At 49.7% G+C, this 22,758-nt stretch overlaps 7 protein-coding genes across 7 annotated transcripts; 4 read left to right on the top strand and 3 right to left on the bottom strand.

Annotated features, from left to right (window-relative positions):
• Positions 1–130: 130 nt before the first annotated feature.
• Positions 131–1,304, top strand: sec17 (alpha-soluble NSF attachment protein SEC17; the record flags this gene model as incomplete). The annotated part of the gene is made up of 5 exons (XM_056719217.1): positions 131–163; positions 249–396; positions 450–756; positions 832–1,006; positions 1,065–1,304. 5 exons carry the CDS (start codon positions 131–133, stop codon positions 1,302–1,304), a joined length of 903 nt encoding a protein of 300 aa, XP_056583352.1.
• A 429-nt stretch (positions 1,305–1,733) lies between these two features.
• On the bottom strand, positions 1,734–4,213 carry N7517_001486 (small subunit rRNA maturation protein TSR1; the record flags this gene model as incomplete). The annotated part of the gene is made up of 2 exons (XM_056719216.1): positions 1,734–4,045; positions 4,105–4,213. The coding sequence occupies 2 exons, from the start codon at positions 4,211–4,213 to the stop codon at positions 1,734–1,736; spliced, it is 2,421 nt and encodes an 806-aa protein (XP_056583351.1).
• A 311-nt stretch (positions 4,214–4,524) lies between these two features.
• On the top strand, positions 4,525–6,180 carry N7517_001485 (WDR46/Utp7 family protein; the record flags this gene model as incomplete). The annotated part of the gene is made up of 2 exons (XM_056719215.1): positions 4,525–5,154; positions 5,215–6,180. The coding sequence occupies 2 exons, from the start codon at positions 4,525–4,527 to the stop codon at positions 6,178–6,180; spliced, it is 1,596 nt and encodes a 531-aa protein (XP_056583350.1).
• Positions 6,181–6,487: 307 nt separating this feature from the next.
• On the bottom strand, positions 6,488–7,523 carry N7517_001484 (urease accessory protein UreG; the record flags this gene model as incomplete). The annotated part of the gene is made up of 3 exons (XM_056719214.1): positions 6,488–7,028; positions 7,139–7,237; positions 7,348–7,523. The coding sequence occupies 3 exons, from the start codon at positions 7,521–7,523 to the stop codon at positions 6,488–6,490; spliced, it is 816 nt and encodes a 271-aa protein (XP_056583349.1).
• A 998-nt stretch (positions 7,524–8,521) lies between these two features.
• Positions 8,522–11,277, bottom strand: N7517_001483 (LIM domain-binding protein; the record flags this gene model as incomplete). Its single annotated transcript, XM_056719213.1, has 3 exons — positions 8,522–9,649; positions 9,708–10,882; positions 11,043–11,277. The coding sequence occupies 3 exons, from the start codon at positions 11,275–11,277 to the stop codon at positions 8,522–8,524; spliced, it is 2,538 nt and encodes an 845-aa protein (XP_056583348.1).
• A 6,169-nt stretch (positions 11,278–17,446) lies between these two features.
• Positions 17,447–20,311, top strand: N7517_001482 (ATP-binding protein; the record flags this gene model as incomplete). The annotated part of the gene is made up of 1 exon (XM_056719212.1): positions 17,447–20,311. One exon carries the CDS (start codon positions 17,447–17,449, stop codon positions 20,309–20,311), a length of 2,865 nt encoding a protein of 954 aa, XP_056583347.1.
• A 1,136-nt stretch (positions 20,312–21,447) lies between these two features.
• Positions 21,448–21,843, top strand: N7517_001481 (uncharacterized protein; the record flags this gene model as incomplete). The annotated part of the gene is made up of 1 exon (XM_056719211.1): positions 21,448–21,843. The coding sequence occupies one exon, from the start codon at positions 21,448–21,450 to the stop codon at positions 21,841–21,843; it is 396 nt and encodes a 131-aa protein (XP_056583346.1).
• Between the last annotated feature and the right edge of the window lie 915 nt (positions 21,844–22,758).

Genomic DNA, 22,758 nt, shown 5'->3' with positions numbered 1-22,758 from the left:
GACACCGCCTCCACGGGCCCGCCGATCGATGCTCTCATCGATAACCCCATTTGGCCACAACACTCCAACTTCACTTCGAATATCTGCAGACTACTGCCTATCGCAGTAAAAACAGACACATCCACCCAAGATGACTCAAGATCCCCGTGTCCTGCTCCAAAAAGTACGCATACTTCCCCGCCTTGTTTGCATAGGCGATGACGATAGTCCGCATAGCTAACCAGACCTCGCTTGTTGTCATGAAATAGGCCGACAAAGCGCTGTCCGGTGCTAGTGGTGGCTTTGCTTGGTTTGGAGGACGATCAGAGAAGTATGAGAGCGCTGCAGATCTGTATACCCAGGCTGCAAATGCGTTCCGAGTACAGAAAATGAGTGAGCTACCCCGCGACCTAGCCAGTCCGTTGCATTGCCATAGTTAAGCCCGATGATTAATCTTTGTTCTCAAACAGACAAGGAGGCCGGTCAGGCTTTTGAGAAAGCTGCCTCCATCCAAACCACGAACCTCAACGAACCTGACGATGCTGCCAATAACCTCCAGGAAGCGTTCAAGGTCTACCGCAAGTCAGACCCTGAGGATGCTGCCCGCGTGCTTTCCAGTGCCATCCAGCACTATGTACTACGGGGAAATCTGCGCCGCGCGGCAACGCAGCAGCAATACCTGGCTGAACTGTATGAGGTTGAGCTTGGAGATATGAAGAAGGCGCTGGAGGCGTACGAGAAGGCTGCTGATTGGTTCGAGGGTGATAATGCTGAAGCGTATGTATCCCATGATCTCTCTAGTATCTGTAAATTTGAGGAACCAATTTTTGCTGACATATACTTCATATACAGCCTTGCAAACAAGCACTACCTCAAGGTGGCCGACCTGGCCGCCTTGGAAAGTGACTACTACAAGGCCATCACGAACTACGAACGCATCGGCCGCAGCTCTATTAACAACAACCTGATGAAGTGGTCTGTGAAGGATTATCTCCTGAAGGCAGGCATCTGCCACCTTGCCACAAAAGTACGTTGTTCCCTCTTAATATTGCCATAGGAAACAGAGTATTAATTACATTTTTCAGGATCTTGTTGAGACTAACCGTGCTTTGGAATCATACCGAGAACTTGATCCTTCATTTGCTTCTACAAGGGAGCACCAGCTACTCGTGGATCTGACCCAGGCTGTTGAGGGTGGTGACCCGGAGGGCTTTGGTGACAAGCTCCGACAGTTTGACCAGCTCAGCAAGCTGGACAAGTGGAAGACAACCCTCTTCCTGCGGATCAAGAATAACATTGAGGAAGCTGAGGAGGACTTCTCTTAAGTGGCGATTGATTTCTTCGGTGATTCCCCGCGCGTGATGTCTAGAGAATATTAACTCTCAGGTTTTTGGCTTCTTGTTTCGTTTGTTTATCTTGAGATTTTTCTGGTCTGGAAATGAAAACAGATCGATGCTATCATCCATTGGTTGTAGTGATTTATTTTGTCTGGCCTTCCTGGTGATAATCACCCCTCGCCTGGGAATATCAAATCCTTGAATCCTTGATCCTGGACATTCAGATACTACTCTTAAATACGGAATGCAAGTGCAGAAGATTCGTAATTCATCATTTTAAGATGCCTCAGGTCTATATGTACTTTTTGGGTGTATCATGCTCCCTTCAGAATCAGCAGATCTGCCCTCATCATGTAATCAGTTCAGTCAAATGGTATCATATCATCCCACCTCGCCAGTGCTATTGACATCAACAGCTTACGCAGCAATCGCATCCAAAGCCCTGGCCTTGCGAGGGAAGACGCGCTTGTACAAACTGACACCCACGGAGTCTTGCGGGTTGATCTTCGCATCGAAGGTAGCCTTGAAGTATCCGTGTGTACCCAGACTCTCCTTGAAGTATCCACTGCGACCACGACGAGTCCACAATTGGAGTGCCTTGAACCACTGGATATCTTCGGCGTTGAAGAACATGTAGCGGATGGTAACGACCCTCTTGTGGATCTTGTAGGGGTGACCAGTGAGAATGGCACGCTTGGCAACCACACGCTTCTGATCGGGTGCGACAACAGTACCGGTACCGATCAGCTCGAGTTGGTCTAGGGCAATAGGCTCCTCCTTGGCATCGGCGGTATCCATCTCCTCGTCATCATCCTCCTGCTCAGATTGCTTCTGTTTGAAGACGAGGATAGGAACTGAGCCCCAGGTCATGGGTCCAATCCAGGATGCGATAGCACTACGACCAGGGTGCAAGTATCGGTCGTATTTGTGAACGTTGTTCGGCGTGTTATCAGCCGAGGAGAAGATGGGATTGACGACCATGCGGCGGGGACCGCACTGGACGACGAGCTGCTCCTTAGCCTTGAGGGGCTTCTCCACGCTGGAGTTCAGGGTCATGCTGACATTGACCACAGTCTGCTTGTGCTCGTGGCGGAGCAGAGAGAAGAGCGCAAGGGGCTTGGGGCCGTTGCGCAGAATGGAAGGAACTGCGCGAAGGTGAATATCCACGCGGACACCGGGGTTGACACCGCCGATCAAAGCCTCTCGAATGATGCGGTTCTTGGAACCCCTGACATCAGCAAACTGCAGCAGTCGGCGCCAATCCTCGGGCTCGTAAGGGCGATCCTCGGATGTTTCCCAGTGGCTGAGCTTGAGGTTCTTCAATCCACGGAATCGGGCCAGACGTTCTCTGGCAAGCGCGTTGGGGTGCAGTTCAATTTCATCGGGGAACTCCAAGTCCTCCTCGGCCTCGGTCTTGCGGCTGGCACGGTAGTCGGCCAGTTCCTGGGCCTCGTCCTCAGGGGAGGGGTCGAGGAACATCTCCGATTGTGGGTATTCCGAAGGAGCGCCCTCGGTCATGGCCTCATGGTGGTCTGGGAACACGCCATCTTCGGGTGCTCCAGCAGTATCCAGCTGCATGGGCTCATCCTCATCATCCATGTCAGATCCGGAGTCTGAGACATCGTCGAGATACCAAGCAGACTGATAATTTGAGGTACCCTTGGGCAACTTCTTAGGTACTGGTGGAATGTGCGAGTCGTCATCCGAGAAGTAATGGTAGTCATCCAGCAGAACACCCTTCTTCTCTGTCTCGGCCACGGAAATCATGTCGTCATCCGCCATATCAATCTCTTCGGGGGCAATAGCAGCCATGTCATCCTGGTCCGCGGTGGGAGTATCCAAGATTTGTGTGGTCTCAGTCGCGTCGACGGCCATTGCATCATCCCGTTTGGGCTTTGTGGTTGCTAGGGGCGCAGCTGTGATCGAATCAATCTGGAAATCGCCCCATCCAGGGAGGTGAACAATGCGGTCTGCCTTCAGACCCTTTCCACGAACAACTCCGGTGATGACGACGTCGTCAACGACTTCCAGGTTGGACTCTGGCCACTTAACATCCTCGACAAACATCCAGCTGCGATCGTCACGCCAGTGGATGCCCTTAGGAGTAGCAGTGCAGATAGATCGGATAGCGTTAGAAGATTCCTGTCTCGAGTCGAGAGACATAACCTTCTCAATATTGGGGAAGAAGTGGTTAATGAAAGACTTCAGCGAAGTAGCCACCTGGGGGCGCTTCTTAGCGGGTTCAATCTTGTCGAGACCTTGAACGACAGTCAATACATTCGAGATACCCTGTCCTTGGATCGAGCGCAGCAGCATCTCGCCCTCCTCATCAACCTCAACTTCAGACGACATGACCAAGATGACAAAGTCGGCCATACGGCATACATCCAGAGCGCTCATCAAGTCATACTTGGCGGGAATATACTGCACGCTTTGACGGAATCGCTCAATGCGCACACGGGTAGGTCCATCGGGGGAGACATCAGTCAAAACATCGACACTTTCGTTGATAGAAGCAATAGCGGCGGCGGCGTCAACATCGGCGGACAAGGGCACAATTGCGACGTGACGGGGAGCACCACTCTGACCGGCGAAGATGCTGGTAGCTTGGGATCTTTCCTGGTGCTTCAATGCCTGTCTTTGGCGGGCGGTGTTACGGCGATCGAGTTTCGTCTTGAGCTGTTGGTGGGGTGTCTTACGACCGCCCCGCTCATCACCTTCGATTTTGCCTAAAGTGATATAAGCGTTAAATTTGCATTATTTATTATGCTTGGGTCAAATATCTTACCTTTGGCCTGATCCTTCAAGGCGCTCTTGGAGGCATGCTTGGTCTTGTAGGGCTTGTGCGAAACCTTAGTGGTGGAGCGGTGGTGGTGCACAGTCTGGGCAGGCGCCATATTGGCGTTAGACCCTTTGAATCGGAAAGGGAGGGAGTCCAGATTGAAGCGAGTCAGAGGTAACTCGACAAATATTTAGCCAGGGCAATTTATAACTGGCAAATACACAGAAAAAAACGAAAGTGCCTCTGTAGAAAAAAAAAGATGCAACGATAAGAAATCAAAATTCGCCAGTGGAGGATAAGCGAGCGGTGAGCGCAAATCTTGGCGAAATTTTGGGCAAAACACTTTTTTTCTTGAAGCTACACTTTTCGTCCGCCTTGTTATCTTCCTGAGTTCTTTCGCAAACGAACTCGAGAAATTGCCAGAAAATGGCCGACTCAGCCTCCAACATGGCTGTCGCCAAGGGCGATCACGAAGCGAAGATGAGACTCGCAGCAGCCGAGCAAACCTACGGACGAGGCAAAGGTGCCAATGCGAAGAGTGCACGGGACAAGAAGTTGCGCGCAAATATCAAGAGGCAGGAATTTAAGCATAACCAGGCTATTCTCCAAGCCAAGGATGCAGAGATTTTGCTCGAGCACTCGGAAGGTTTCCTTGAACCCGAAGGTGAACTCGAGAAGACATACAAAGTTCGCCAAGATGAGATTCGGGACAGCGTCGGAATCGAGACAGCAAAGAAGGGATTCGAATTGAAGCTTCCCGATATGGGTCCCTACCGCATGGACTACTCACGGAACGGACGTGACCTGCTGCTGGCGGGACGGAAGGGACATGTTGCGACGATGGACTGGCGCGAGGGCAAATTAGGCTGCGAGTTACAGTTGAACGAGACTGTGCGGGATGCCCGCTGGCTGCATAACAACCAGTTCTTCGCTGTGGCGCAGAAGAAGCACACTTATATCTACGACCACCAGGGAACTGAGATTCATTGTCTGAGCAAGCACCTGGAACCTCTTTTCTTGGAATTCCTGCCATATCATTTCCTCCTCGCAAGCGCTGTGAGTATCCTCGATCCTTCAATTCTTTAGATAACCCCCGCTAATCAGCCCTTCATACAGCAAATGAGCGGTCACCTCAAATACACAGATACCTCAACCGGCCAGACCGTCGCTGAGCTAGCTACACGGTTGGGTAAACCCACCGCCCTCGCACAGAATCCATGGAATGCCATCCTCCATGTCGGACACCAAAACGGTGCCGTAACCCTTTGGTCACCCAACTCTCAAACCCCTCTTGTAAAGGCACTCGTGCACCAGGGACCTGTCCGGTCACTGGCTATGGATCGCACAGGCCATTACATGGTCTCTACAGGCCAGGATCAAAAGATGAATGTGTGGGATATCCGCATGTACCGCGAGGTGCACTCATACTCATGCTACCAGCCCGGCGCATCCGTGGCGATCAGTGATCGCGGCCTGACCGCAGTCGGCTGGGGCACGCAAATGAGCGTATGGCGTGGACTTTTCGACGCTGCGCAAGCCGACCAAGGCAAAGTGCAGAGCCCATACATGGCGTGGGGCGGAGACGGACAGCGCATCGAGAATGTGCGCTGGTGCCCATACGAAGATATTCTTGGTGTAGGACATGACCAAGGATTTGCCAGCGTCCTCGTTCCCGGCGCCGGTGAACCTAACTTCGATTCGCTGGAAGCCAACCCTTACGAGAACGTCCGACAGCGCCAGGAGCAAGAGGTTCACTCGCTGCTCACCAAGTTGCAGCCGGATATGATCTCGCTCGACCCCAACATCATCGGAAAGCTCGATACTATCAACGACAAGAAGTATCAGGAGCAGCGCAACCCGGACCACAAGCCCGAGGATCACATGGAGAAGATCAAGAACCGCGGTCGTGGTCGCAACAGTGCTCTGCGCAAGTACCTCCGCAAGAAGGGTGGAAAGAACGTCATCGACGAGAAGCGTGTCAAGGCCGAGACGTTGCGCAAGGAGTACGCTGCTCGCACAAAGGACAAGCTCAAGCAAGAACGTCAAGAACTTGGACCGGCTCTGTCTCGTTTCGCCAAATGAGGTCACTGAGTTTGTTTCTTGCTTGTGTGACATCTTGTGGAGCAGTAGAGAAACAACTCCCTCTGCCCAAAACCAGATACCCAGCCCACACGCGGCTTCTGTGACATATTGGAGATTTGGCGACAGCTGCATTCCAGGCGTTCTCGGGGAATATGTTTGTATTCGGAGGAAAAAAGCAGTTAACGTGTGTACCATTTTTCAACTGAATATATTGAACTTCATAAATGCCCAACCATTCCAATTCCACTTCGTATTCCTTTTTCCAAATCTATCCAACATCTTAATCCAATCTAAATTTCTAAAACATCTACTCATCAACACTCCCAGACCCCCGAACAGCCCCATCCTTCCACCTCTTCAAACTAACATCATAAGCTCCGCTACCCTTCCAAGCACTAATAATCAAATTAACAATATGATCCATCCCCTTCCCGTGCTTAACAACAGCAAACACAGTCGGACCACCCTCCCTCATCTTCGCCGCATCCCTCTCCATAACACTAAGATCAGCACCAACAGCCTCAGCAAGGTCAATCTTGTTCACAACAAGCAGATCAGACCCCGTGATACCAGGCCCACCCTTACGAGGAACCTTATCACCACCCGCAACATCAATCACGTAGATGATGAAATCAGCCAGCTCACGCGAGTAGTTCGCGGCCAGGTTATCACCCCCAGACTCGATCAGCAGCAGGTCGGTCGAGAACTGCTTCTGCAGCTTCTGCAAAGCGAGCAGGTTCGCGCTGATGTCTTCACGCACGGCTGCGTGCGGGCATCCACCTGTTTCGATAGCGCGGATGCGAGACGGCGCGAGGGCTTTGTGACGGGTTAGGAATTCGGCATCTTCTCTGTTTTTGGACAGGGTGGTTAGTGTTGGGGTTGAAGATATGCGGTATAGCAGGTGGGTCTGAGTTCTGTTGTTTTGGGTGTGGATTTGGTAGGTGGGGTATCTTCTTACCTTGTGAAGATATCGTTAGTCACTGCGGCAATATTATACTCGTCTCGAAGGGCCCGAGCTAGCTGCAGCATCAAGGCTGTCTTGCCGGATCCAACAGGTCTATTCGGATCAATGTTAGTCACTTGCTGTGCATCTATGGTTGTTTGAGGGGATATTGGCATGTGGGTGATATCGGTTGATTGCAATGGAATGGGAAGCTCTATACATACCCACCGATACCAATAGTGAAGGCACGATCCTTCCAGTCTCGGCCTTCGATCAAAGGCATCTCGCGGTTGGCGTAGGAGCCTGGACCATCGAGGATATCGTGTGAATGGCCGTGGCCGTTGAAGGGGTCATCGTGGGAGTGGTCAATTCCGGCGTCGTGGGAGTGAGAGTGAGCCATTGTTTCCAAGATTGGTATCTAGGTAGATGTGAATAGAAAGATGTTTGGAGAAAAAGTCCAGATGAGGGGCAGTTCTATCCCTTGCAAGACCGGTGTGGGGAACTGATATGATAACGAATGCCGATATTATCAATTCGCCGAGTTCGCCGCTCGGCCTCGACTTCAGGAAGAAATTGTCTGGGGATTTATGGTTACAATGCCCAAAATGAACATAGTGATGTCTGAAAAGAGAAATCCCATGTAATGTCAACCAAAACCATTATGTAGCTATAGACCCTTCAACATACGTTCAAGTATACAAACTACGATGCATGATGATTGAAAAGCAGGTATTTATGGATTCGTCAAGAAGCGGCAGAAAGAGGATAAGCCCCGAGGGGGAAGAGATGTCAAGCCAAATGGAACATGGAACACCCCTATGCACGCAGACGTAGTCCCCAAAGAAACGTAGGAGCCGGACGCCATATCATTCGCCAAACACGGATATCAATAGTTGTGTCTGTTCAGAGAAAAAAATGAACAGACTGCCAAGGAAACAGCGAGCAATGGGCAAAAGCCTAAACAAAGACCAATCCAAAAGTCGTTAAAATCCCAGACATGGATGGCAAAAGGATCAAAATGAAAACCGAACGGGAAAGAGATAGAAAACATGCAGTGGGCAGGCAATGATCCCGAGCCAACCAAGGAAACGCTGAAAGGAAGATAGAGTACATTAGGTCGGAGTTGAGCAGGATCGATGAGGCCTGATGCCACTCCCAAGTTAAGGAAGATGGGGGCCTCAAGCACCGATTAAATCCCGTCGATTGTAAATTGAGTCGTCATGTGCCAAAAAAACAAAGCAAGATAGATCTTTCAATGGGATGAAAGACCTAGATGAGGAGTAAACAAACAAGGGGGGCGCGACATGCCTCGCCCAGGTATCCAGTTGTACGCCAGTCCTAGACCGCTTGAAACGGCGAGGAAAATGAAAAAAGGGAAGCGAATCAAAACTCCCATGATTAGGCGGCGGCGCCCTTTTGTCGCTTCGGCACCCGAGGGCTAGCCTTTACTTTCGCTGAGCCCTGTTGTGGAGCGCCGTTAGCTTCGACTCCACCACCGTCCTCAGACTCCATTTTGACGGTGCTTGCCCGGCGACGTTTGCCACCTACATTTGGACTGTTGTTCACGCCAGCTGGGGACGGCTGCATTGGTGGTTGCATTCCGGGAGGACCGACAAGGTTGCTTTGAGCTGGGCTCGCATGTGCTGAACCAGACAGATGAGGCGAGCCTTGCTGCCCGGGAAGACCAAGATGGGCCATGGCCGGCGAGGCGAACTGGGATGGAGCGCCCATGCTATGTCCCCGAACGTTTTGCATGGGTTGCATGCCTGGGTTCATACCCGGATTCATACCCGGATTCATGCCTGGGTGCATGCCTGGATTCATGCCGGGACTCATGCCCGGGTGCATGTTTGGATTCATGCCAGGGTTCATGCCGGGGTTCATGCCGGGGTTCATGCTTGGGCTCATGCCTGGATTCATACCTGGGCTCATACCCGGACTCATGCCTGGATTCATGCCTGGATTCATGCCCGGGTTCATGTTTGGATTCATGTTTGGATTCATGCCTGGGTTCATGCCCGGGTTCATGTTTGGGTTCATGTTTGGGTTCATGCCTGGATGCATGTTTGGGTTCATACCCTGGTTCATGCCCGGGTTCATGTTTGGATTCATGCCCTGATTCATGGGTATGGGAGTTGACACAAAGCCTGGATTGGGATTTTGGGCCTGGAGGGTGTTGACGAGATTCCGCAAAGCGTCAGGAGGTGAGAGCTGCGGATTTGCCTGCGAAAATTGGAACAGCATTTGCATGGCAGAAATTGTTTCAGCCACTTCCATGAATCCCATGACTGGAGTAGGCACGCCATTGGCAGTCACGTTGGAGTCTGGAACTAATGATGGTGCTTGCTTAGGCTGGGCACGTTTTGAGTTCTTTGCGACCTTCGGACTTTGCTTTAGGGAATCCGCCTCCATGGCCAACAACAAAGACCGCGGAATGTACTCGTTGTGGCTGACGACATTGACATCGAGCATCTCAAGCTTGTTGTGCATATCGAAATGCGCGCGAAGGGTGCCATTAGTGAAAAGCTAAAAGGATAGACATTAGCAAGCGGAAAAGAAAAGGATCATGCGACGGGAGACGTACCTGGCACTCATTCTTGAACCAGTAAATGAATGAGCATTTTGGGGCTTCCACGTAATGCCCTCCATTGTGAGATTCCCGCTCGCGGGCACCTTCCACCACCATCTGAATTTGACTAATCCCACTGGTGAATTGGGTCAAATAATAACGGGCGAGTGCAGGAGTCGCAATTTCGAACTGTTTAGATCCAATCGAGTTGTTCCAAACACCCTGCCGCAACACACCCACAGGGGAGTAGAAACGATCGACGAACGATTGCCAATATTGAAGATCCTGTGTTTCATTGCGGGGTTGGAAGTTGCCCAGATGCTCGGCATAGGCATGAATAGTCAAAATTGCGTTATTCTTCCTTTGCTGTTGTTGCTGCTGCTGCATGATAAGGGCATTCTGGTGCTGTTGTGCTTTCAACTGAGCCTCCTGGACCGTCATCTGCTGATTCTGAGGACCTGGCTGCTGGCCCTGGGCACTATGGGGAGGTTGCGGCTGCGGACCAACCTGTCCCTGTTGACCCGGCTGTTGAGACTGGGGCAGTTGCTGCGATGGGGGATTAGGAGTTGCCTGGCCTTGAGGTGGTCCCTGCGATTGCGGGGGTTGAGTGGATGGCGGCTGAGAGGCCTGAGTGGGTTGTGGTGTGCCGCCTCCTGGTCCGCCATGCTGCGACTGTGGAGTGGCACTCTGTTCATGCATATTCGGGGGTTGTGCCGATCCACGCTGCGGGGTATGCTGGCCTGATTGTCCATTATTTGCCTGCTGTTGAGCATGTTGGGCCTGCTGAGCCTGCTGTGCTTGCTGCTGAGCCTGCTGGATAGCGAAAAATTGCTGCTGCTGTTGGAGACTTGGCGGCTGACCATGTGGCATCTGTTGCTGAAGCTGCATCATATTGACGGGTCGCATTCCAGGGTTCGCTTGCATTGCAGCCATTTGAGCAGCATTGAGTCCTTGTGTGCCATTAGGCATTGATACGGGGAGACCATGCTGCTGCTGCTGCTGTTGCTGTTGTTGTTGCTGTTGTTGTTGATGCTGCTGCTGCTGCTGTTGCTGCTGTTGTTGATGCTGCTGCTGCTGCTGTTGCTGCTGTTGTTGTTGCTGCTGCTGGTGTTGGAGCATCATTCGTTGCCGCATTAATTGTTGCTGTTGCTGTTGTTGATGCTGGTGTAATAGGTGGGGATTGTTCGCAACTATAGATTGATCAGGACGTAAGTATGCGATCGAGCAAGATGACAGGAAGAGATGCGGATATAGCGGCGGAAAGAAGTCACCGCAAAGTGCGCCAATCGCGTGTTCCATAACATAAATCGCACACCATCGCGTGAAGTAACAAGGAGGTTAAATACTAACAATTTTGTTGGAATTGGGGATTCTGAAGCATATGCGCCTGCGCGGGATTCAGATGGGAGAGGGCATGAGCATTTGGGCCAGGACCACCAGGGCCAGCTGTCCCAGCGCCCGGTGGCATACCACCCATCATCGGGCCCGCTTGGCTGACTTGAGGTCCTCCCGGCGCAGACACACCGGGATGCATTTGCTGTACCATTCCAGCTCCCGGGTGTCCATTTGGATGTTGCGCAGCCATTGGGTGGCCGGGGGGAACCCATGTTGCGGCATGCCTTGGTGGGCAGGAAACGGCTGCGTCATCATCATTGCTGAGCGACGAAGTCACCACAAATGGGGGACTTCAGAATAATCGCTCGCGATGGCGAAAGGGTGGTGTGCGAAACGTGGCGTGGAGCGCGACTGGAGTAGGAAGACAACAGGCCGCTTTTAGCGTTCGGGGATGGGCCAAGAAGTAGCGAGCGACTTGGACCGGTATTCAGCAGACGCGAGGTGCTGAAGTATCGATCGGGGGCCTCCTGGCCAAGTCACTCACCCGCGCAATGAATCTTTTTTTTCCCTTCTGAGAGAACTGAGCGGTCAGTGGGGAGTGATAAGAGGAGAAGATGTCGGGGGGGGGAGGCTAAAAGCGATGGGGCTAGGGGAGAGGTGGAGGGGCTGGGTTCTCAGACAGAATATCTCAAAGAGGTACAACTCACAAAATAGTTTCCTAAAAGATCTCTGATATTAGGGACTAAAGGAGTTGCTAACACCCAAGTCAGGAATTAAGGATGATCGCCCGGTGGGAGAGAGAGAACTGGGGACGGAGGATCCGGGTCCGTAGGGTGGAGGATCTAACCGAGACGACAACGCGATTCAGAGAGAAACAGAGTAGGGGGAAAAGAGATTACAGTGAAATAGGGAAATTGTATAGATCTTAAAGTATAAGCTCCATTCAATCCTTTTTTTCCCTTTTGAGGCTTTTTTTCTTCACTCTCACTCCTGTTCTGATCCCAATAACACGCTATTCCCAATTGGGTGGTCACGTGGTTATTCTGTGCCTTTTTCTTCACAACTTTTTTTTTCCTTTTCTTCTTCTTCATCTTTCTTCTTTGTCTTTCATTCTTCCTTCCAATGGTACAAAACCTGTGAAGACTCCCAAAAAAAGGAGTCCTTCTCATTTCCTATCTATTGCAGATTGCCATATTGGGGCCTGTCACTTCTGTGAAGAGTCTTCATTGAGATTTTTTTATGTTTGGCTTTGTGGTTCTATGTTCCTCAGATGTTACTGAGCTCTCTTGATGCAGATTGCACCTGACTTCTGAGGATAGCATGACCCAATGCCAATCGTACGGGTATCTTACGATGCTTCAAAATCTCGCCACTAACCTGATAGGTCAGGTGCCCGCACCTTGTGCTTAACGTGAGTTTATATACCCTTTCTCATTCTTCCCCCTGCATTTGCAATTCCTATCCGTTCAAGGATGACAAAACCTTTACTTCTTTACCCTCCAAATCGACAATGCGGAGATAATACGGACCTTCCTTCCCGGTCGGTCTGCTACTTGCCAGTACATATTGTCTGAGAACTCTTATATTGCAATGCATCTTTACCATGTTTTGCTTGGAACAATTCACTAACATTGTTCTCAGTTATACAGAAATACACCGACACAAACCATGATGCATAAAAGGATATCGCCTGTTGTACTGGCGAATTGATCAAGTGACGAAAAATTTCCGGATGTAAACTCACAGACCTGTTCTGAATGCGCAAAACCATGTAGAGATTTCCGTTGCCTTCCTTCTGATGATCAATTCGCCATTACACCTATGTGTTGTCTGGATATAGTTGTGGAATTCTTGAATAAAACCTTTTTTTTTGACTCAAATCTCTTGTCCCTTTCTCTTGTACCTGATAGTCACTTCCTATGTAAAATATGCTCCATCAGCCTCTATTGCTATACTAGCTAAGCCACCTAATAATTCGCGGAGGTACCTTATAAAGTTAACTATAATGGATTGTAAACGCTACCAACCCTAGCGAAGTTCTCCAACATCTTACTCCATACTCGCCAATGTGCGTACCGCATAGATGTCTTTCATCAAGCCCTAGAAAATCTAACGATGAAATTATATGAAGTACTCATTGCGTGCAGACTACATGTAAAAGCAAGTTAGCAGGTTCTATTTGACAAACTCAACCACGGTCTTGGTCTGCAAACCTTTCCTTGTCAATATCATTCTGAAAAGAACCAGCAGGGTGAGAAGAATATTATCATGTAGATGTCTACACAGCCTCTCAATTCCAGGAAGGTGTATCTCAATCACTATAGTATGGCTTGATCTCCCGGCGAGTGAGTATTCTACTTAAGGACATTGTATTCCTCAAGGTTCTCTTTGTGCTTGCTCTCGGGAACGATGCCATTGACAGGCTCGCCTCTCCGTCGATATTCGTTGCAATCCTTGTTTTCGAGGTCCTATTCATACTCCTGTGTCTCTTTTAGAGGAAGAGCAAATAGTTTTTTTGGTTATTGTGAGGTGCTAATGGTTGTTCTCCTGCCAGAGGCCGAATCTTAACATAGAAGCATCCCGCACTTTGCACTGCGTTTAACAGCTGGTTGGACAATGATTGCTTCTTATCTAGCTTCAAGAACCCGAAAAGGTTCATAATGACGAGGTCGTCAATTTGATCCCATTCTTGAGTACGGAGAAACTTCAGTACATATTATTTCTTCCCTACATGCTTAGTAATTTACACCTATAAATCAATATATATGTTGATACGATATCCATGGATAGCTTACAAGAATTATCAGCTTTGTCGTGTCTTTTTTGTCGTGTCTTTTTTGATAGTCTTTGTGTATGTCTTTGCAGCCATGCTCCCTAGATGTCTTTCTATATATATAGTTTCTCCCCTTTATTGGTGTTGTAGCTAGAAGGAGGAGAAGGAGGAGAATTTCCCGCAAAATATACAATACGATTGTTGGACAAATTTGTGGTTTCTATCTGACATGATCGCAGTAGGAAAGCCCCAAGTCGGGCATCCACCAGAAGCATAGGACTGACTTCACCCAGGAGGCACCCTGCCACGTTATTTTTCCCGGCACGAAACTCACCTGTTTTGAGAAATTGTCTGTCATGGTCAGGATCGCGCCATGACCGTTGTGGGTAAGGAAACGATGAAATTCATCGTGATTGTGTGGCATGGAATAGGAGGAGAGAGAATAAGTTGTGATAATCCATACGGTTCTCGAGGCAAGTTGGTCATTTCCCAATATATTGGTTCGGAAGCTTTGTGCCATTATAACAACATGACCCCCCACATTACTCGCAAGACAGTGTCCGTCTCGAGTGTCATAGGTACCAGAACAGAGCCCCAATACTCCGAGTCTCGTCGAATAAACGAAGGGACCGGGTAAGTCTACTGTGAGGAAGCTTTATGAGATCTTCGTCTTATCGCGAATTAAGAGATTTCGTCCACGGGCCTTGCCTTCCACTGGTTGCCTGCTCTCGGAAATTTGGAGAGAAAGACCTCTGACAAGGTCGGTCATGACCGCATCAAGGCCATACAAACATCAAGGCAGGTCATCAGAGAAGGCACATCACAGCATCCCAGCAGGGCTATGAGATGTATATCTGGTGCTAGTATCTCTGAACCGGACTCCACTTATCAGGAAGAAAAGCACGAGGACAAGGATCTTCATCATAGTGAGGTGGTATAATGTTTCGTAGTACTGGACCAGGTCATAGCAGCAATGTCCCAGGTGAAGTCCGTATTTGAATTAGCGCAAAATATCATTAGAATAGCACCCCGGGCCTGTTTACCATCTCACACCAGTGCACCATCCCACCTGGGCAGGCACTTCCGCTTCCCAAGTTTACTTCAACGTCTCTTCTTCAGAACATTTTTGATCTCACCAACTCTCTTGTGACCAGGTCTTCTATTGATGCCACCCTCTACGCAGGTTGCTCGGGATCCTTAAGGAAAGCAGGGAGAACCACTCACGCTGATTCCACATATTCAACCACCAGATTTGAAATTCGCCAACTGTCTTCCTGGCCTTCTATCAAATTCGACAAAACGGCGGCTCGATGCAACAATGAAAAAACAAACCGAAACAACGGAGCAGCAGCTCCAGACAAAAAACCCGACATGGTTACACCGGCTACCGGTTGAGCTCTTGTTGTCAATATCCAACTTTCTCTTTCCTGAAGATATGTTTTGTCTCGCGTTGTGTAGCTCCTACCTTTTTATGGCTCCTCATTATCAAAGAAGCAACACCAAATTGCCCGAAGGGAGCGGCAAGCTGCGGTTCATTCAGAGACTGGAGCGTGATCTACTGAGTCATTTCGTTTGCTATTGTTGAATCCTTCTCTACAAATACGACGAGTCGGAATGCTACAAGCTATCACATCCGCGGCTCAATTCACAGCACTCACTTTCTTGTGTGCGAGACGTGAAGTGGATACATAACACACTGTATGTGAGAATACATGGGTCTTGGTTGCATAGTTACTACAAACTCTACTTTCTACATGTGCAGCTTACAATGCGGTGTTTCCTCACCGGCCCGAGGTCCGGTATGACTTGTGACGCAATAGCATGCACCCAGGTGAGGGAAGAGAGCGACGGCAACACGCTGTTTTCGTCAGAGGCACGTATATGCTCAGTGGGTGGGACAGACTCAGGCCCGTCATTACTGACACACCCAGCAACATCCTCTTCTGGAGTACTGAGCCTTTGTCTACGTGTTCAAGACATGTTGCTGATAGAACGTGACAATATGCATCTCGTTGGCCCTTCGAGCATATTGTCCATTGCTCACAGTTTTCTATGGATTTGCTAACATATATCATACTACGAGTCGCCCTACTTAATGATCGACTTGCTCAATCCTCATTTGGCGAATCAGTCAAAAACAACATCCACCACTTCTTCGAACTGTTGCAGTTTATGCAGCACTGAGTATCATATTGAGCTCATCGAGGTTAATTCACATGATCTAATTCTAGTCGCTACCAGATGGATCGACCTGGGTACGGGCCTAAGCCCATATGCTCCCCAATGGAAGAGGTTGAAGCCAGCCCCCGGAAAGCCTGAGCTCCCGTTGGATGGGAAGAAATCGGCAGCCCTCGGATGGCATTCGAAAAAGCTATTTCGGGTCACTGGTCAGAAGAAGCCTTACCTCTCTCCAATATCTCGTTCCTCAGGAACTCAGAATATCGAAATTCGATGGAACAGTTCGACTTGGATCCCCAACTCTGGATATTGCCCACACCTCGAAATGCGTCGGTTGATCCATAAACCGAGAAGAAAGATTGATCATATCGTGACGCTTTCAAGCTCTGCTTTTCTGTGCAGAAATCGCCGTAATGATCTCATCTCGTTGGCACCAATCATCGATGCGAAAATACCACGGCCATCCTTGTTGTTTTGTGATTCACTCAATCATGCCCACGGTCGTCAGAAATGTACTTATTAGGTAGCTACTTGTGAATGATAGAGAGATATTTCAAAGTATTCCGATCAACAACATTGCCACTCAATGGTTCATCGAGACTAAGTAAATCTGGACTATCTCCTACGAGGTTTAGCTACATGTTTTATGGACAGAGGTGCAAATATGCTATTCTTGCTTTTAGCCCCTGGTATGACATCTAATTGAGACATGTATGTACTCATAGGCAGGTGAAAAGGTTCAAAATTAATGTGGCAAGTGCAATACAAGTTGGCTCTAATCCAGGCAGAGGAGTGCGCCTCTGGAACGTATGTTTGTGGCACTGGATAGGACACACACAGGGCACTTTAACCGAGGATATGGTGGTATCCTCGGATAACGCCAGCAGACTTCAGAGAATGTTGAGGTATATATGAAATGGAGGAGTTTACCCTGAGGTAGAAGAGGTGGAATAGGTCGAAGTTGGAAGGGGACCTTCCCAATTAGGTTGTATGTCGCTGATTTGAAATTGAGCTAGATCATCTCATAGTTTCCGCATAGCTGACCTTAATCGTCCATTGTCAAGAAACTGAAGATTAACCGAAAGTACCTTTTGTATGGGCTTCCCATACAAAATATACTTTCCATTAGTCGCGGTGGAGACGGGAGTGGAGAGGATCCTCTCTGAAGAATATGGATAGAGAGCAAACCCGACTGTAAACTGTACGCCGCGGAATGGAGATGTACATGTAAGTTGTGGAAGACTGCAGTCTAGCTCAAAGTAATTTGTCTATAAGGCACACGTAAAAAATATACCTAATAGTCTCAAGAACCTCAGGCTGCGGCGGCGAATGCAAGAAAATATAGATTCACGTGACCTAACATTTCTCCTTCGTGAGGCCCGATAGGGACACTGCGCCACTCGCGACTTGATACATATATCTACTACTCTCGGTGATATCACCTAAAGCTCCGGTGACACTGTCCCGGATGTATTCGTCAATGCAACAAGTCCGGCTGTCGGTCGCACGTCCTTGTCGATTTGTTGCTCGCCGCCGCTATTCCGCACCGTTGTCCGCGCGACGATTCCATCTGTCACGAACATGGCTCGCATCACCGTCCCAAGACCCTCACGATGCCGCGTCTACAGCGCCAGGGAATGCTGTGGAAGATCCTTCCCTCAAAACTGAGAATATCTCCGACAATGGCACGCCGGCGACATCTCCCTCCGCCGAGTCGGCCAAGTCGATCACCAAAACCTACGGGTCTGCTGTACGTAGAGCGATGCGAAACCGAAAGTCCGCGCAGCAGACTTCCACATCAACGACGACCGTTCCTGCGTGGTTCTACGAGCACAATAAGGTGTCTCACAGCTCCGGGGACCGCCCTATACAATCACTACAACAGGTTACGATAACTAAGTCGGTGTCACAAAAGGAGCCCGAGGAGGTTCAAAGTGAAATTCAGGCTTCGGGGGGAGATTCCGACCCATCTGCATCCAGTGAACCACCGGCAGCATCAGAGAATCGGTATGCGGTGGCCGAGGAATCATGGGAAGAGCTGCGGGCCTCCGTCAAAGCAGGCTTGCGGTTACCACCTGCGAAATTTGCCAAAGAGCCTTCGGTGAAGAAGTCGCATCTGGCGCTACACTACCCGGGTACTGATGGCATACCATTTTTAGACGCGGTGGTGAAGAAGCTTGTCCATGAGTTGGGCACTGACCTGGTGACCCTTAATGCCCAGGACATTGCACAATTGTTCAGCGAGCAAGATCTCGCAGATGTCGGGGTAACTTCGCCCATTCGATCTCTCGGTTATGATGTATATCGACAATCCGTCCCAACTTCATGGTCGGAACTTGAAGACCCCGAAGGAGAGGGCGAGGATGACGTGGCGGAAATTGGAGGTCCCCGTGGTATGCGCGGCGATATCGGCACACCTCGTTTCATCACAATCGAGAGCAGCAAAGAGGCGGGTGATATCCCGCTTCCCAACTGGCTTGGGCTGAAAACCCTCCTGGGGGGATCTATCAATGGTCAAACGGATCCGGATCCCGGGGCCGGCGCCTCACGAAGTGGCCAGCGCGCTGAAAATCGGTGGATTCAACTAGTCAACGAGCTCCTTGGCGCACCAAGTCAACCAGCACCAGCATTGGCAGTCCCCAATGGAACAACAGAAATTGCCGAAACGAAGGCTTTGCCATCTCGAGACATCATTATGCATATCCAGGACTACCGTGACATTCAAAACAGCCGAGAGGGGTCCAAATTCATTTCACTCTTGCACAAAGTTATCCAAGACCGGAGAGGGGCAGGGTCCAAGATTCTGTTGATCGGAACTACCTCGCAGGAAATCCACCACTCGCCCTCACAAGATGGTGCTGGTCTGCTGCAAAATGTCCTCGATGATCAGTTCTCGAAGACCTTGTTCATTACCCCTGCCATGAGCTCGAAAGACGCCGAAAAGGTCTTCGCAGAAGACCGAAAGAAGCGCACGATGGACATTAATATTCGCCACCTGCAGAGCATGCTTCGCTTCCGATTACATGAACAGGCTCTGCCTGTAAAAGACAACATTCTGAGCGACCGCGCTTGGCCGCTGGAACCTTCAACTATCAAAGAATCAGGAATCCAAGATCGGTACTGGTCGTACAATCAAGTGCATTGGATTTCTACCCTTGCACTTGGCTGCGCTGAAGCCAATGAGCCCCTTGGGGTTGAGCACATCCGACGTGGAATCGAGCTCATGGATAAAAGCGACCGAGTCACTAACGAATGGCTGAAAGAGAAGTCGCCTAAGCAGAAAGATTCGGAAGTGGGACAGACCAGAGAGCAGCTGATCAGCTCTTTGCGCAAAACGTGTAACACGCACGAGAAGAAGCTGCTTAACGGCGTAGTTGACGCAAAAAGCATCCGAACCACATTCAACGATGTGCATGTGCCTCCCGAGACCATCGAAGCTCTGAAGACCCTGACTTCCCTCTCACTCATCCGCCCCGAGGCATTCACATACGGTGTCCTCGCCACCGACAAGATTCCCGGCCTTCTCTTATACGGACCTCCAGGTACCGGTAAAACGCTCCTCGCCAAGGCCGTAGCCCGCGAGAGCGGAGCAACAGTCCTTGAAGTCAGCGGTTCTGAAGTGTACGACATGTACGTCGGCGAGGGCGAGAAGAACGTGAAAGCGATTTTCACCCTTGCCAAGAAGCTCAGTCCGTGTGTGGTCTTCATCGACGAGGCAGATGCCATCTTCTGCTCACGCACCGGAGCCAGCAGCCGCACCTCCCACCGCGAACTGATCAACCAGTTCCTGCGCGAGTGGGACGGCATGAACGACCTCTCAGCATTCATCATGGTCGCCACAAACCGACCCTTCGATCTGGATGACGCTGTCCTCCGCCGTCTTCCCCGCCGTCTACTAGTCGATCTGCCAACCGAGGAAGACCGCGAAGCAGTCTTGAAAATCCACCTGAAAGAGGAACAACTCGAACCCTCCGTCGACCTTGCTGAACTCGCCAGACGCACACCTCTGTATTCTGGTTCTGACTTGAAGAATCTGTCGGTGGCGGCTGCACTAGCCTGCGTTCGCGAGGAGAATGACGCGGCGGCTAAGCACACCGGTGACGAGCCATATAGCTACCCGGAGCGCCGCATTCTGACTCGTACGCATTTCGAGCGCGGAATGGAAGAAATAAGCGCGTCGATTAGTGAGGATATGTCCTCGCTGTCGGCGATTCGGAAGTTCGACGAGCAATATGGTGATCGGAAGGGTCGTCGCCAGAAGAGTCCTGGGTGGGGATTCATTCCCGGTGCTAGTGGTGAAGCTTCGGCTGATTCGGCGCGCGTTCGGACCTGATTTTCCTTTTGGAGATTTCTCGCCGGCTTGTATACTGGGTTATTTTATGTGGATTCGGGAAACTGGGGATTTCCTATGTACTTTTAGCGATATGATAGACCTGTACCATTACTCAAAATGTATATACTGCCATCACTTTCTTGGGCAATAACAATTTTCATTATTTCATATTCAGATGTTTTAGTTTGATTTTGCAGTGGGCTTTGCTCATCCCTACCTACTCCTTAACCACGTATCGTTCACTATTTGACAGCGGGATTATGATCAAAGTTACGGGAAATAACAAGTTGACTTGGCCGGGGCCCCGGTATTTCGTGCTAGACATGATCTTTACGAGCGTGTTTGTTTAGTATCATCGGCCGGGTGCTTACACTGTGTACTTGGTCAAGCAGAAATGATTCAGCTCTTTAGATTCTTGAAAATTCCGTAAACACCTTCAAAATATTCATTCAAAAGATCATAAGCTGATAGCTCTAACACAAGTCAAAGTGCCGCAAATAATTCTATAGACAAGCCAAAGAACTCGTTGACTTTGTCCTTGAACATGATGCAGTCCTGACAAGGAGGCGAACTGATCAATATGACCGCCTCGGTCAAAGAAACTGGCGGTGGTGTATTAGCCATATCGATCAGATCAGCATGTCGGCGTAGTTGCTGATCTAGAACCTCTAGTTGGCTTTCGAGCTCCAAGAACGGTCTGCCTTGCGAGCTAGCAATTAGCCGGTTTAGGGTTGTTTCAACAGACTTGAGCTTCAACTCCAGTGCTCTGATTTATCATGTTTTCCGACAAGCTTTTCGTCCCCATCGAACAGCTCATATCCTAGATCCTCCTTTCTCTTTCTGAGAGAGGTCACCTGGCGTCCTGCTTCGGTGCCTGAAAATAGTTCCTTAAGCTCGTCTTATAGTACAAGCGAGTTCTGCATCGGCGAGTGTTTGAAAGATTAGGAATTTGGTGATAACGTGGGAGGCCTCCCAAAAACAATCATTGACTTCCGGTTCTCTCCACCGAGTAGGCGTAGGATTTCCTGACGGTCAATGTCCCTTTCAAATGTGTTCTCGATATAAGCCAGCTGTCGATTAGATGGCAACAGGAATTTGCCTCCGGCACGACTGTATCTCTCTCGCTGGTTTTTGTAATGGCCACGAGCAAAATCAATGGCCAGTCGGTTTTCGCAATCTCGCATACTTTTGTCTGCTCTGTGTTCGAGGAGAACCTTGACATTGTCGACCCGACCAAAGAGCGCGGCCTCCATCAGGGCAGTCCTTCCACTTATGCTAACGGCATTTACCGCAGCCCCGTGCTTAATGAGAAGCGATACCATCGCCAAGCTCTGCTCAGCTGCTGCCATGATAAGGGTTGTTCGATCATTGTAATATCCTCGGACAAACAGCTGGGCTTCGCTAGAATTCTCCAGGTATTTCCGTACCGCTTTGACATTCCCGGTGACACAGTCGCTGATTGGCATGAGAATTCTTTTCTGTTCAAAGGGCTCAATGTCGCACCCTACATTGATGGTGACGACCTCCTTTGAGTCTTCAAGGATACTCGCATGTGTTTCTTCTCTTTGTGCTGCGATTGTAGCCTTTTGAGCTAACTCGGTGGCCAGACGATCAATGTCATCGTCATCCTCGGTATCGCTATCATGTGAGACACAAATATTCGTATATCGTCCTCGTCTCTTGCCAATTTCATATGCAACCTCACCTTGAGCATTCATAGGGAAGCAGCAAAGATAACTTTCTAGCTTCTCGCAATGTGAATACCTCGACTTATGTGCCTCCCAAAAGTCGAGTGACTCCAACTTGCCTGACTCCAAATTTATGGAATGACGATGAACTCCATGGCAGAATGGACATTGAATGTAGTAGTTTTTCGCAGTTCACCAGATAACGTCGGATTCAGGAGAGGTTTCCATCGTGAAATGATAGTCACGAACTGAGGCGATAGACGTGACGAGGTGCTGGAAAATAAGTAGAGAGATGAGGTAGATGAATTTGCTGGCCAGACAAATATTAGCGGGGGTAGTGAGGCTCGAGTGGTGCAGGATGTCGGCCTAAATTCCAGTCCATCGGTCCACGCATAGGTACAAATTAAAGTGAGTATCGCTCCACGACAACTCATGAATATATGCGGTATAAAACGGTCTGCGATAAACACATCCGCATTAAACTGTCCTTATTCGCAACTAGACTCAATGAGAGGGTGCCTGGCCCTTGAGCGGGATGTATACTGGCTAGGAAGCACCTAATTAACTAGTTATATCTGCCTACTCATAGTTCTACAACGGCAGCCGGCAGGCAGAGATGTTTCGTGTTGCATATTCGCCGGGTTCTTACATTTACATGTCAAAGACTATTTTTCTTTCTATGTTCTTTTAATACGGAATATCTCAGTCTCGTCAGGCAGCATGTAAAGAAGCATATGGGATTCATGGATTGGGGATATA

Source organism: Penicillium concentricum, assembly GCF_028827145.1.
Source record: "Penicillium concentricum strain IBT 3081 chromosome Unknown utg000001l_segment0_segment0, whole genome shotgun sequence".
Classification (NCBI taxonomy): Eukaryota; Fungi; Ascomycota; class Eurotiomycetes; order Eurotiales; family Aspergillaceae; genus Penicillium; species Penicillium concentricum.
This window is presented reverse-complemented; position numbering and strand designations above follow the sequence as displayed.